The following is a 12,105-nucleotide window of genomic DNA, read 5'->3' on the forward strand; positions in this document are numbered from 1 at the left end:
AGACTTTTTTTATAGCAATCCTAACTGCCTAATTTTCAATGGTTCTGTTCTACCATCTCTTCTTGCACATTGTTGCTGAAAAGAAGACCCCTGATAAACACATGTTAAATGAGAGAAGCAGCATCTCTAAGCACAGATGCTTTCAGTTAAAAAATTGTAAAACCAAAATGCCACTGCAGCACAGTGTTGCCAAGTTTGTATATATTGATGATAGACCACTTCTTTGGTGAATGCAAAGGGGGAATCTGCTAACTGCTAATTTGTTCTGTTGATGTCTTATGCACGGCAAAACTCTAGAAAGAAAAAAGCTAAATGGGATTTAGGTATCAAGTAGAAGGAGCTAAAATTTAGAACACGTGTGAAGGCTTTATTCACTATTCAATTTTCATGTCCTAATCTGTGGAATCTATTAGTATGAAGTTGAATAGATTTCTAACTATACAGGATCTTGCATCATGGTAAGACATAAGTGTGCTTAAAGCACTTCCCTAGTTATGCCTCCCAAAACAAAGTAGTCTCATAAACATGGTCAGCTGTCAGCTACGTCTGTCAAGAAGCTAGTAGGTTTTTTGATTATGGAATAGCTGGAATGGGGAATCTTAAGTACAGCTGGTTCCCTGTTAAATGATGAATCACATCCATCCTTTGAATAAGGAGCTGATGTCCCCTAAAACACTCTTCTTCTACGTTTCTACGTATTACTATGTAAGAACTGAAATAAAATGGCAACAGGGTCAGGGAAATAAATACTTCTCTGTGCATCGCACACAAGAAACACTTACTGCTAATCATAATTATGGGTGTAATGTTGAAGTGTAGCTGTTACCAACAACTGACAGACTCAAGTAGCTAAGTGAGGGCTTTCGGTGACATCTTAGTACTACTAAATAAAATGACAACAGTTACAGCAAATAAATTTGAACTGATTTTTTGAAAATAATTTACTAAAATATACAAGTACATTTTCCTTTTCAGTATAAGTTACATAATTGCATACATTTTTAGCTCTTCCTAGGTGCTTTTGGTAATAAGGCAGCAGCAGTGGGCTGACGACTAAAACCTTCAGCATTGCTCTGTACACAAGGAGTCAGTGCAAGGATATATTTTCTAGCAATATACATATTTACTGAATACACTGAAGATGAACCTAATTTTTATTTGATACAGCTCAAGCAAAAGTGGACTGTAGTGCAATTCTTGCTTATGGGAAAAGAAAGCCTGTATAGTAAAATATAAATTAAGGATGCTCAAACCACAATTTGTTTACTGGAAGCTGTTAATAAAACATTTAACTTAACCACAACTATTTGTGCTTCATTAAAAAAAACAAACAAGTTATAAACTAAAACCTTATTTGTAAAAGTTCTCTGCAGAACAGCACTTACTGCAAGACATACAGTGCTTTGGTGGTAGAGCTTCCATGTGCTATCATGGAAAAATGTTTCTAGAAGAAATAATCCTCTTACAAATCAACAGCCAGCTTCCTGACAAAAGGGAACTGGCAACTTTGAAATGCTTGTTCCCTTTCTCTGTGAAAGAACAAGCCCTGACAAAGGAAAACATGTACTGTGTTAAAAGCTATTGTGGCACAAAAATCAAAACTGGCCCCTGGGCAGGTTCATCAGCTCAATACCTATATTCTCTAGTTCAAGTTTATTCAATGTGGTCTTAACAGGCTGTTTCAGACTACTAGAAGAGTACTCTGATCGTTTCCTTCATCAGTCTTGGTTCAAGTCAGTGAAGCAGATGCTTCTAGTCTAAGTTTTCTTATCTTCTTATTAGTAATATAAGGATCAGAATAGTGATCATGCAAACTTCTTCTTTGTAGCTGTAAACCGTTCCATGTACTACAAACAAACAAAAAAAAAATCTATGATTTTTTCCAGAAATTAACAGAGGATTCATAACTACTAAAAGCAGCTGAGCTTCTGCTCTCAGACTCAAAAACAGTCTGCATTTAAAGCACATTTTTAAATGCCGGGCATAGCTATTAGAGCTTTAATTGCAAACAAAGACACCCCCAAAACATTTCTGGCATTTTCTGCAATTCAGATTAATGGTCAGATCTCCCATGTTAAGGATGAACTAATATTAAATACTTAACGAATGCTGTATAATTCAAAGCATCCTTTATTTTTTGTCACATCAAAGTGAAGACACGCTTGTCATTATTAGCTACCCTTCAAAAGATGCTGATGAAAGAAAACTGACCCTGAATCCTACAAGGAAATTATCTTTGAAGAACTGGAGACGTCTTCAGAAGTTAGTTATGAATCCAGTAGCAATGACACCACCAACGAACTATTTGGTACTTTTATTCACCAGCATAAATGCTTAGTATTCTAAATAAGGACTTCAACAGGAGTTTCTTAAAAGAAGACAAAATACCCCAAAACAAAACAAAACAAAACACAAACCTTGTCATAACCTTCCAGTTCTCTGAGTTTCTTGATTTCAAAAAGGTTGCCTTCTACTGCAAGCAGTGAGATCTGGGAATCACTGAGGATACTCTGAGGCAGCATGCTGAGTTCTAGACAATTTTCTTCTAAACGCAAGACTTTGAGGCGTGGACAGTGGGAGATCTGCACCGAGATCTGGGAAATCTTGTGAAATAAAAAGAAAAGAGAAATGGGATTAAAATGGTAGTGATCGATAACTATTAAGTGATCTGTTTCCCACTTACACAGAACAACTACCATATTGTAAATATAAGGTACATTAACAGCAAGTACTTAAAAGCAATGCATAAGTAACAAATTATCAAAAATCAAAATAACTTTTTTTATTCCATGATGACAAGCAACCTACACATATCTTTATCACATTCCTACTCAAGAACTGTTCAAACATTTTTCTGCGTGACTAAATTCAGGATGTTTTTTGTTCATCAAATCAGGTAGTTGGATGTATTGGTACAGAAAATCTAGTTATGATTCGTCATTGTGTTGTGTCCAGGAGATGTCTTTTAACTGTAAAGTCTTGATGGTCTCATCTTATGTTCCATGGCTGTACTAAGTCCTAAATCTACATTCCCACAACATCTCAGTTACCAGACCTGATTCTGATTCAAATTGAGTTCGATAGCCTGCAGTTCTCCCACAGTGTCGGGGACATTTTGGATCTGGTTTTTTGAAAGATCTACCACATCCAAATGGCGAAGACCAGAGAGTTGTGTGGGCACAGTCCGAAGCTGGTTTCCAGAAAGGCTCAGGGTTTTGAGAGCTGAAAGTTGTCCAAATGCAGCTGGTAGCTGCCTCAAGTGATTGCCATTCAAGTGTAGTGTTTCCAGTTTTTTCAGTTTACACAGCTCCTCAGGTAAAGCAGCTAGAGAAAAATGACAGAAAAACGTATGACCTCAAGAGCAGTAAACATTTATACCCATTTAATTCAAATAAGCTTCTGCAGGGAGAACAGTGCTATATTAAGCAATTTCTCACTACTGAATTCCTCCCCAATTTCCAGTGAAGGCACAGATTCCTGCACAGAAACTTAAGCCCACAGACAACATGTGCTTTTTAAGCATCATCCATAAATGTATTAAAAATAATCTGCAGACAAGGCAGACCTTCAAATCACAGTGTGAAATCACTTCAGTTCTGAATATTTTAGCCTGTCAGTTACAGTCTTAACTAATTTATGTTAGTCCTTACTTCTGCCAGTGCATTCTATGACACTTGAAATATCACAAAATTTACACCTTTGCCCTTTAAAGGTATTACTCAACTTATAGAAGTAAGTTAGGAGATTATTCATACTGTGTCATACCAGCACACAAACACCACCAGGTAAGGTCTGCTGGCATCCATTCATCCCTCTTTACACCTACACGTGTATAACCTCTAACACTCCTGAGCTGCACTATAGAGTCAATCAGGTTTGTAAATTTCTTTGTTCTTTCAAAAAGCCAGATAATACATAATTAATGCATAAAACCCCTAGTTTCCTCATTGTGGTTTTTCCATAATGATGGATGTTTGTTTAACAGAAACAGTAACAACAGATGAATGGCCAGCAACACTGTTTACATGTCATCTTCATTACCTGTTCTCTAGGCAAGTACTAAACCATCTGGCACTGTTAAATCCTCAAGTCAGATTAAGTCACAGCACAAAACCTCTATGGGTTTAAGTACTCATGTGTCATTGTAAAATTGATAATACACTAAGCAGCAATATTCTAGTTTTGTAGAATTTATGATTTAGAGGTTTTTATCCTGTACATGAATTCCAAAGATTTCAGTTTAGGTGACTAAACTCTCCATTTACATCTTGTGAGAGTTAAATAATTAAATTTAGTTTTGGATAGAGAAAATTAGTTATTATTTTAAAAATCAATGGAGATATTAATTAGCAGGCATACTCAGTTTGTTGTTGTTTAGAGCAAGGCTCTTCAAAAAGGAAAATTTTCCAATGAGAGGTGGCAAGAGCTCTATTTTGTTGTTCGACAAGTCTATTGTCCTTAAGTTGCTTGTTAGCTTCTGCAGATCTTCAGGAAACTATTGGGGGGGGAAAAGATACAGTATTTAAAGAGTTAATACAAATTTGAATGTTCAAGTCATACAGATAAAATTTTAATTGTCTCACTGTTACATACTGTCATATGCATCACAATGTCCAAGCACCACAGTGTGATTAGCAAATTTGTTTAACACATATTTTTTAAAATATTTTTTCATCTGAGGAGGGGAAAGGGAAAAAATAACACTAACATCTAGAAGAGTAGTTTTTCATCCAAATAAGTAAAATTTAAAACATTACATTTTCATCCTCTTATGTGTTTCTTTAAACATGCCTATCCTTTAAAATACTCTATAGCCAGTTAATAACTCTATATTTTAGCAGAGTATGATATGAAAATTTTTCTCCTGCTTTCCTTTTTAAATAATTATGTATACCATTTCCCTTATTCTTATTTACATCCTGTACCACTTTGGTACTGAGTCTTGGCACTCAGGTGAATAAAAAGAAAACCTGGCAATCACCATCAAGGAGTCCTGATGAATAAGCCAGTGGTTTTGATCCTCCTTTGGCTTGACAGAGAAAAAGTGAAGTGAGGAGGTAGGACAGTGGAAGAAGATATGTTAGAAAAGGCTTGGAAAGTTACTGTAATATAGAGTTATTTTTGGCTATCCTGTGAATTGTTGCTTCACTTATCTTTCCAGGACATTCTGGTTTTTTCTGCAGTTGTGTCTAAGTTAAGATAATTTCCAATATAATAAACTTTCAGGATGCTTGCTGCCAGCCCAAAGAACAGCCTGTACAGACTATTCATATAGCTATAACTAAATACAGCATAAGCACCTAAATGTGACAAATTGTGGAGTATCTTTCTAAGTTATAATATGGTTATAAAATTCATATTTTCCCCCTCAAGTTTACAGCCATTTTCTAAAAGCACAACATCATAGCTAGTATTTTTTGAATATATGTGCACTGTAAAGCATAGGCTGATACAAATGCCCTGACAGATAAATCGTCAATCAGAAGACAAGGCAAGCAAAAATGGAAAAGCAAAAACAAACTTGAAATATTTTTCATGACTGCTTCTAGGAAATACATGTATGCAAGTGCATTACAACCACAAGTGTGAATTTTTCTCTGAAAGTGTCAATCATACACACAAACAGCCATGTTTCCCCTCCCAGTACATTACCTCAGTAAGTCCCTTTCCTGTTAGCTGAAACACGCCAGTTTTCTGTGCTGTCTCCAGGTGGGCTTTTAGTGCACTATTTCCCATCCTAACAGTTCTCTGTCAAGCACACGGAGTTCAAGTGATGGTGTTAGCCAGTTTTACTGTGGGCTAGAGAACTGCAATCCAAAGTCTCTGTGATAAAGCAAATTAAAAAGTCATTTTATGTGCACTGTCCCCAGCACTACAAGCATTCTGATACGATGAACTATTTCCTGCTGTGTTTTCATCTCCCTCATGACTAAAATCTGGAAGTATAAAGGTTTACCTAGGTTTACCTAGATTAAGGTGTATTCCTTACAGCAGTTTGATTACTGAAATTATGCAACAAGCAACAGTCAAAACTAAGTGAGAAAACTGCACATTTCTGTATTTTCCCTCTTTCGAGGCCCCGCAGCCTAAGGAGATTCTCCACGGAGACGGGTTGTGATTTCTTTGGCATCTACCAGCGCTGGCCTGCCGACACAGCTATTGTTTTATTTGGGCTTTTTTGAGACCTTTACCCTATTTAGAGAGCGGACTCCTCTGCCGTGCATATCAGCAGAGACACGACGCCCACCTCCGTAACCCCAGCGGGGTTTAATCCCAAAGCGCACGGGTCACAGGCCCGGGATTAGTGCCGGGTTCGCACCGGGCGGTGGGCAATGAAGCCTGGGGGACAGCACGGAAGCAGCGGCGACAGGAGACGCGCTCCCCGCCGCCGCGGGCCCCCTGGCAAGGGGTGAGGCCGGCCCTGGCCCGCAGCGCTCCCCCCGCCCCAACCCCGCTCGGCTGCCCCGACCCCCGCAGCGCCGGGAGCCGCCGGGCCCGGCCCGGCCCGGCCCGGCCCAACGCACCTGTCCGGGCGCCGCTGGCAGACGCTCCACGGCGGCGGAGCCCCGGCCCGTCCCCCGCGCTCCGCCCTTCCAGAACGGCCGCTCCCGCAGCGCCCACCCGGAACCGGACGCGTGTCAGCGCCGTTCCTGCCACGCCCGCCATGGCGGCCCCCAGGCGCTCCCTGTCCCTGCGGGACACCGGAATTTCGCCCGTGGCCGCCGGCAGGTCCAGCCCCAGCCCCAGCTCCCAGCCCTGCGGGGCGGACGAGCCCGAGCTTAGCTCCGATTCCGAGCTGGATGGCGATAGCGATGCGGAGCTGGAGCTGGAGTGCAGCTGGTGCCTCAGCGAGGAGAGCGATGAGGAGCAGAGCGGCGACGCGCCCCGGCCCTCGCAGCGCTCGGCGGTGGCCGCGCTGCTGGAGCGGTGCGTGGCGGCGGGCACCGTGAGCCAGGTACCGCCGGGACAGCGGGACAGCGCCGCGGGTAGCGCTGCTCTCCTGAACCGGGCCGTATTGCCGAGCGCGGGAGAGAAACAGCTTTAAACTACTACAAGTCATTATGGAGCATTTGCCCGGTACGTTCGTGCTGCTGATTGCATTTTTCCTTTTGTCTTGCTTTCAAAGGAAACCTTGGATTTGACTTGCAGAAGAACGCCATGCTTTGCAAAATTCGCAGAGATGGAAGAAATGGTAAACATGGAAGCTGAAATTAATGAGGTACAGCATTTACTATTGTCAGTGTACATGCAACACTTCAATACCTGGAGGTAGTAGAGGGCCCCGATGAAATATCAGACTGCCACATGGAATGTTGTTTCATGTTTTGAGGGATTTGTTAACAGTTCAGCTGTTTAACAGTTGGCATTTTTTTTCCCCAGTGGACTGAGTTGTCATAAAGAAAATAAAACTATGAAACAAAATTTTAAGGTGTAAGTAGGAGGATTCAATAGGCTGCACCTTTGACTAAAGTGTTACCTGAATTTTCTTTCAAGAAACTGAACAATAAAGGATAATTTGTAGTTTACTTCAGTACTCAAAAATGTGTCTCTTTGTAAGCAATTTTGTTGGTTAGCAGGCAGTAACCTCAGACATTTCGTACTGCTTAAACTAGGCTGGTTTTAGGCTGTTGCCTTGTACTTTGTAATGTTGGTTTAGACACTACATAGACTATGAAACTGCGTTGTAAGAGATATAAGTAGGAGAGACATGGGTTTGAAGTGATTAAGGAATTGGCAGGAGAAGAGCACTGGGCACAGCAGAAGAATGGGATGCCATCCAGAGGGACTGGGCAAGCTTGAGAAATAGGCTCCAAAAACCTCATGAGGCTCAACAAGACTAAATGTGGGATCCTGCACCTGGGTCAGGGCAATCCCATACATGAGTACAGGCTGGGAGATTAACTCATTGGGAGCAGCACTGTGCAGAAAGGAGTTGGGGTTTCTTGTGGATGAAAAGTAGGACCTGACCTGGCAATGTGCTGTCACAGCCCAGAAAGCCAACCACTACCTAGGTTGCATCAAAAGCAGTGTGGCCAGCAGGGCCAGGGAGAGGATTCTCCTCTTCTGCCCTTGTGAGACCCCACCTGGAGTGCTGTGTCCAGGTCTGGGATCCTCAGAACAGGAAAAAAGTGAACCTGTTGGAGCAGTTCCAGAGGAGAGCCATAAAGATTATGCAAGGGCTGGAACACCTCTCCTACAAAAACAGACTCAGAGAGCAGGGATTGTTCATCAGCCATCTGGTACTTAAAGGGGACTTAAGAAAAGAGGGAGAGTGACTTTTTCCACAAGCAGAAAATGCTAGGACAGGGAGGAATGGGTTTAAACTAAAATAAAAGAAATTAGATTAGATTAGATTTTAGGAAAAAAATGTTTACTGTGAGGGCGGTGAAACACAGGGACAGGTTTCCTAGAGAAGCTGGGGATTCCCCATCCCTGAAAGTGTTCAGGGCCAGGTTAGAGGGGTCTGAGCAACTTGGTCTGGTGGGTGATATCCCTGTCCATTGGCAGGGGCTTGGAACTAGATGATTTTTAGAGCCCTTTCAATCCAAGCCATTCTATCATAACTTCTGTGGTTTAGGAATGAGTTACAGGATCTGTCTTTTCCAGCATCTCCAAATTATTTAGGTTGGTCTTTTTAAACAGCCTTTTTCTTATTGACCAAAAAAGTTCCACCTAGTAGTAGAAATTCTCTAGAGAGCAGGGCAACATGTTCCTGTGCTGATGCTCACCCTCTTTCACACACATGCTCTCCCTATGCTGCCACTTTCTCCTCCACCCCAGGAGAGTCAACAGTGTCTGGATAAGTATGTTAAAAATGCATTTTCATTTGATGTTATTGCTGTTGTAGATTAAACTGAAAATTGAAATGATGCAGTTGGAGAATGAGACAGCAGACATTACTCACAATTTTTACTTAGGTAAGTGCAGTTGTACCATAGAAAAACCAAGAGTCTTAAATTAGCAGCAGAGTAATGTTTCATCTGAGTACATGACACTTCCAGAAGTTATTGCAGCAGTCATCTCTGAATAACTTGTTAGAGGTGGTAGGTGTTTTATTAAGATCTAAAGCATGTTTCCATACTGGTTGAGCTTGCACTCTGCTGTCTCATAGAAGGTCCATGTGTAACTCATTCTCCAAAACAGTGTGGGAGGTGTGGTCAGCTCCCCAGGGTCAGTGCATCATCAGTTCTGAGATCATCAGTAACCATTGACCTGCATGTGCTACTCTGCTTCTTTTCCAGAAACTCAGTGCATTTCTGTTGCATCTCTATCCTCCCAAACTTGCTACATTTCTAATTTAGCAATTGGGGAGCATGTGCATTGATTTCTCTGTAATTGCACATTTTGTCCACTACGATTTTATGTGTGCTTAAAAATATTCTAGCTTGCTACTGTTGTGCTAGACCAGTGAAATCTGTTGTGATACTTCACAGTGCTATGGTATAGTTGACTTTATCTCACAGAGAATTTAGTTAGAACTATAGATAATGTAAAGCAATTATATCAATCTCTAAAAAGTAGGTATTGTGACTTTGAGTCACAAATGCTGGTACTAAATCATACATGCCCCAAGAAAAGCCATTCTAATTAATGTCTCTTGAATGTCCACTGCAATAGGTCAGTATTTTCCTTTCTGTCTTCAGGAGAAATTTTTCTCTTGTTTTAGCAGGACAATAGGTTCAACTTTGTAATTTTATTTTATAGGGAAAAAGTGCGAGATTTTGCAAGATATGAACAGACACCTGGAAGCCATACTGAAAGAGAAGAGGGATCTCAGAAAGAGGTTGCTCAAACACAGATGTCAAGAAAGCCTACCTATTGAGGCTACTTATCACAAGTAGGTACACAGAAAATCATTTCTCTTGTTTGCAGGAGGCCCAGTTAATTTGAACTAACAGACAGTAAAAATCATATGTTTTCAATAATTTTCCACTGATACACATAAAAAATGGTAGCAAAACCTCATCTAAAAGTGGGTAGTTTACTCATTGGTAAATTCATAGAAAGGAAGTGATACTTATTTTATGAATATTTACTGAGGTTATTGGTCTTGTCTTTAGAAGTCTACAGAACAAGTTGTGATGTATTGTTTTAAACAAATGTGCTGCATGCTGGGTTTGTTATGCTTCTCCCAAGCAGGAGTTGTTACTTTAGCACTGGGTGTCTTTGTTCCACTGTTGCTTACTTGGAACTAAACATGACTGATTCCCAGACATGCATAGTGCATGTTATAAAAGTATAGTCCTTCTTCTTACAGTCTAAAAATGTAGCCCAGGTACTGAAGGAGTTTACTTCTGTAATTCCTGCCTTGGTTGTTGCTAAGAGTCATACAAGAAGTGCGATTGCAGAAAAATTAATTAGATGTTTAGGAACTTGCATAAAGCTGTAAAAGGGGACTAAGAAAAGCAGGGCAATGAAAAATAACTTTTTAAGTATTAAATTCTTGTTTTTTAGCACAACTTTTGAGCTCAGTTTTGGTTACAGGTCTATAGTAGAGTTGGTGAATGAGGCTGTGACTTTCATTGAGAAGCTTGAAAACCATTTGCAGTCTGTGAGAAGCATCCCTCAGATACCACATATGATGAACAATATGGTGAGTACTAATAGAATTGAGCCAGCTGTCTTCTCCAGCATGAAAAATGCACTGCTGTTTGGTTGTTTAGGTTACTTCTATGTGATGACAGGATGTATAGAGACTAAATCCACCCCTTTTCTGTTTCAGGACACCACTTTGTCAAAAACAGAGGTGCTCATGATAGAACTGAGGGAGCTGACAGAGCAAATACTGAAATGGGAAGAACTGCAGAAAAAAGTGTATTCTAACAATGTATGCAATACTGCTGACTTGGACTTTGGCTTATCTTTAACCTAACAAATCCTTTTCCTCAACTTGGATGACTACTCAAAGAATTACATTCTTAGAGTCTTCTGTGAAAACTGCAACATAGGTCTCTTTTAATCCAACAGAGACGTTGTAGGTAGTTATATTTCTGTTATTAAGTAACAGTTCTCCAACTATTTACTAAAAAAGAAGGGCAATGCTCGTAGGAAGACAGGGTACTAAGAAACCTGTTAAAGAGTTCCTTTCTGAAATAGTTAGATAGGGGTCCCTTGGAGCCTGTATCTTCAATGGAAAATTGTTTCAATTTTTTTTGCACTTGCTATAGTATCTTTATTCATTTTTTAAGCATCTTGATAAAACACTGTATTTTGTATGTTGCCATAAAACTTTAATAAAAGCACTAGATTTCAAAAGGTCAGTTTCTTCAGCTTTTAATTTTGTTACAAAATCCTATAATTAAAATTACAGAGCAGTCTTAGGTCCAAGCTTATGCTTCTATAGGAGTTCCAATCAAGAAATTAAATAGGTTTTAAATTACAGTTTATTATGACTGATGTGGTTTTGTGGGAAAGCAGGAAATGGACTTGCTAATATATGGCAGATCTACTGATTTGTAAACCATGCTTCAATGGTAATGATAAATATATTCTTCAGGTTCTCTTTTTCTGTTGTTTGCCCGATTTTCAGTGTCCCGCTTAGAATAAAACTCTTGTTCCATGATTAAGATTGACAGTTTATCAAAACCATTGATTGTCCCAATTTGTAGCCCTCATGAAGAGATGGGTTGGTACAATGTCACTGGCAGGACATCTGTAATCCAGTATAGCTGGTTGTCTTTGGAGGGTGCCCAGTTTTGTATTCAGGATGTGAAATAGAAGTGGTGCAGATGTATTCCTTTCTACTGTTGTATCATTTGTTATGTGAACATCCACCTGCTGATTCCTGCTGCTGAAATAAGAGCATTTTGCTTTCTCAAAGTAACCACTGGGTGGCTCAGTGGCACAAAGTTCACAAGTTTATCTGATTATTGCATATAAACTTAAAGTAGAATTAAGGAAGAACTCTGGCTCTTTGTTGAGCACACTCTATTAAAACTTACTTGTATTTGGTCTATTTTATATTTAAATTTTTCTGATAATCTCATTTTAATCTTTATAACCATTCTGCAGAGTGTGAATGCAAGACATCCAATTTAAAAATTCTCTAGCATACTGTGTAAACTATACAGTACAGCTGTTGAGGAACATCAGCTGATGCTCCTC

The 12,105-nt window shown here is 40.0% G+C and overlaps 2 protein-coding genes across 2 annotated transcripts; one reads left to right on the plus strand and one right to left on the minus strand.

The window, feature by feature from the left end:
- Nucleotides 1-912: 912 nt before the first annotated feature.
- Nucleotides 913-6,638, minus strand: LRRC57 (leucine rich repeat containing 57). Its single transcript, XM_054635515.2, has 6 exons — nt 6,525-6,638; nt 5,653-5,823; nt 4,360-4,495; nt 3,056-3,324; nt 2,418-2,603; nt 913-1,847 (listed from the first exon to the last, which is right to left on the minus strand). Exons 2-6 carry the CDS (start codon nt 5,734-5,736, stop codon nt 1,806-1,808), a joined length of 717 nt encoding a protein of 238 aa, XP_054491490.1. The 5' UTR covers nt 5,737-5,823; nt 6,525-6,638; the 3' UTR covers nt 913-1,805.
- On the plus strand, nt 6,596-11,261 carry HAUS2 (HAUS augmin like complex subunit 2). The gene is made up of 6 exons (XM_054634786.2): nt 6,596-6,955; nt 7,127-7,219; nt 8,849-8,918; nt 9,706-9,838; nt 10,486-10,594; nt 10,724-11,261. The coding sequence occupies exons 1-6, from the start codon at nt 6,665-6,667 to the stop codon at nt 10,871-10,873; spliced, it is 846 nt and encodes a 281-aa protein (XP_054490761.1). The 5' UTR covers nt 6,596-6,664; the 3' UTR covers nt 10,874-11,261.
- Nucleotides 11,262-12,105: the final 844 nt, after the last annotated feature.

Source organism: Agelaius phoeniceus, chromosome 6, assembly GCF_051311805.1.
Source record: "Agelaius phoeniceus isolate bAgePho1 chromosome 6, bAgePho1.hap1, whole genome shotgun sequence".
NCBI classification, from domain to species: Eukaryota; Metazoa; Chordata; class Aves; order Passeriformes; family Icteridae; genus Agelaius; species Agelaius phoeniceus.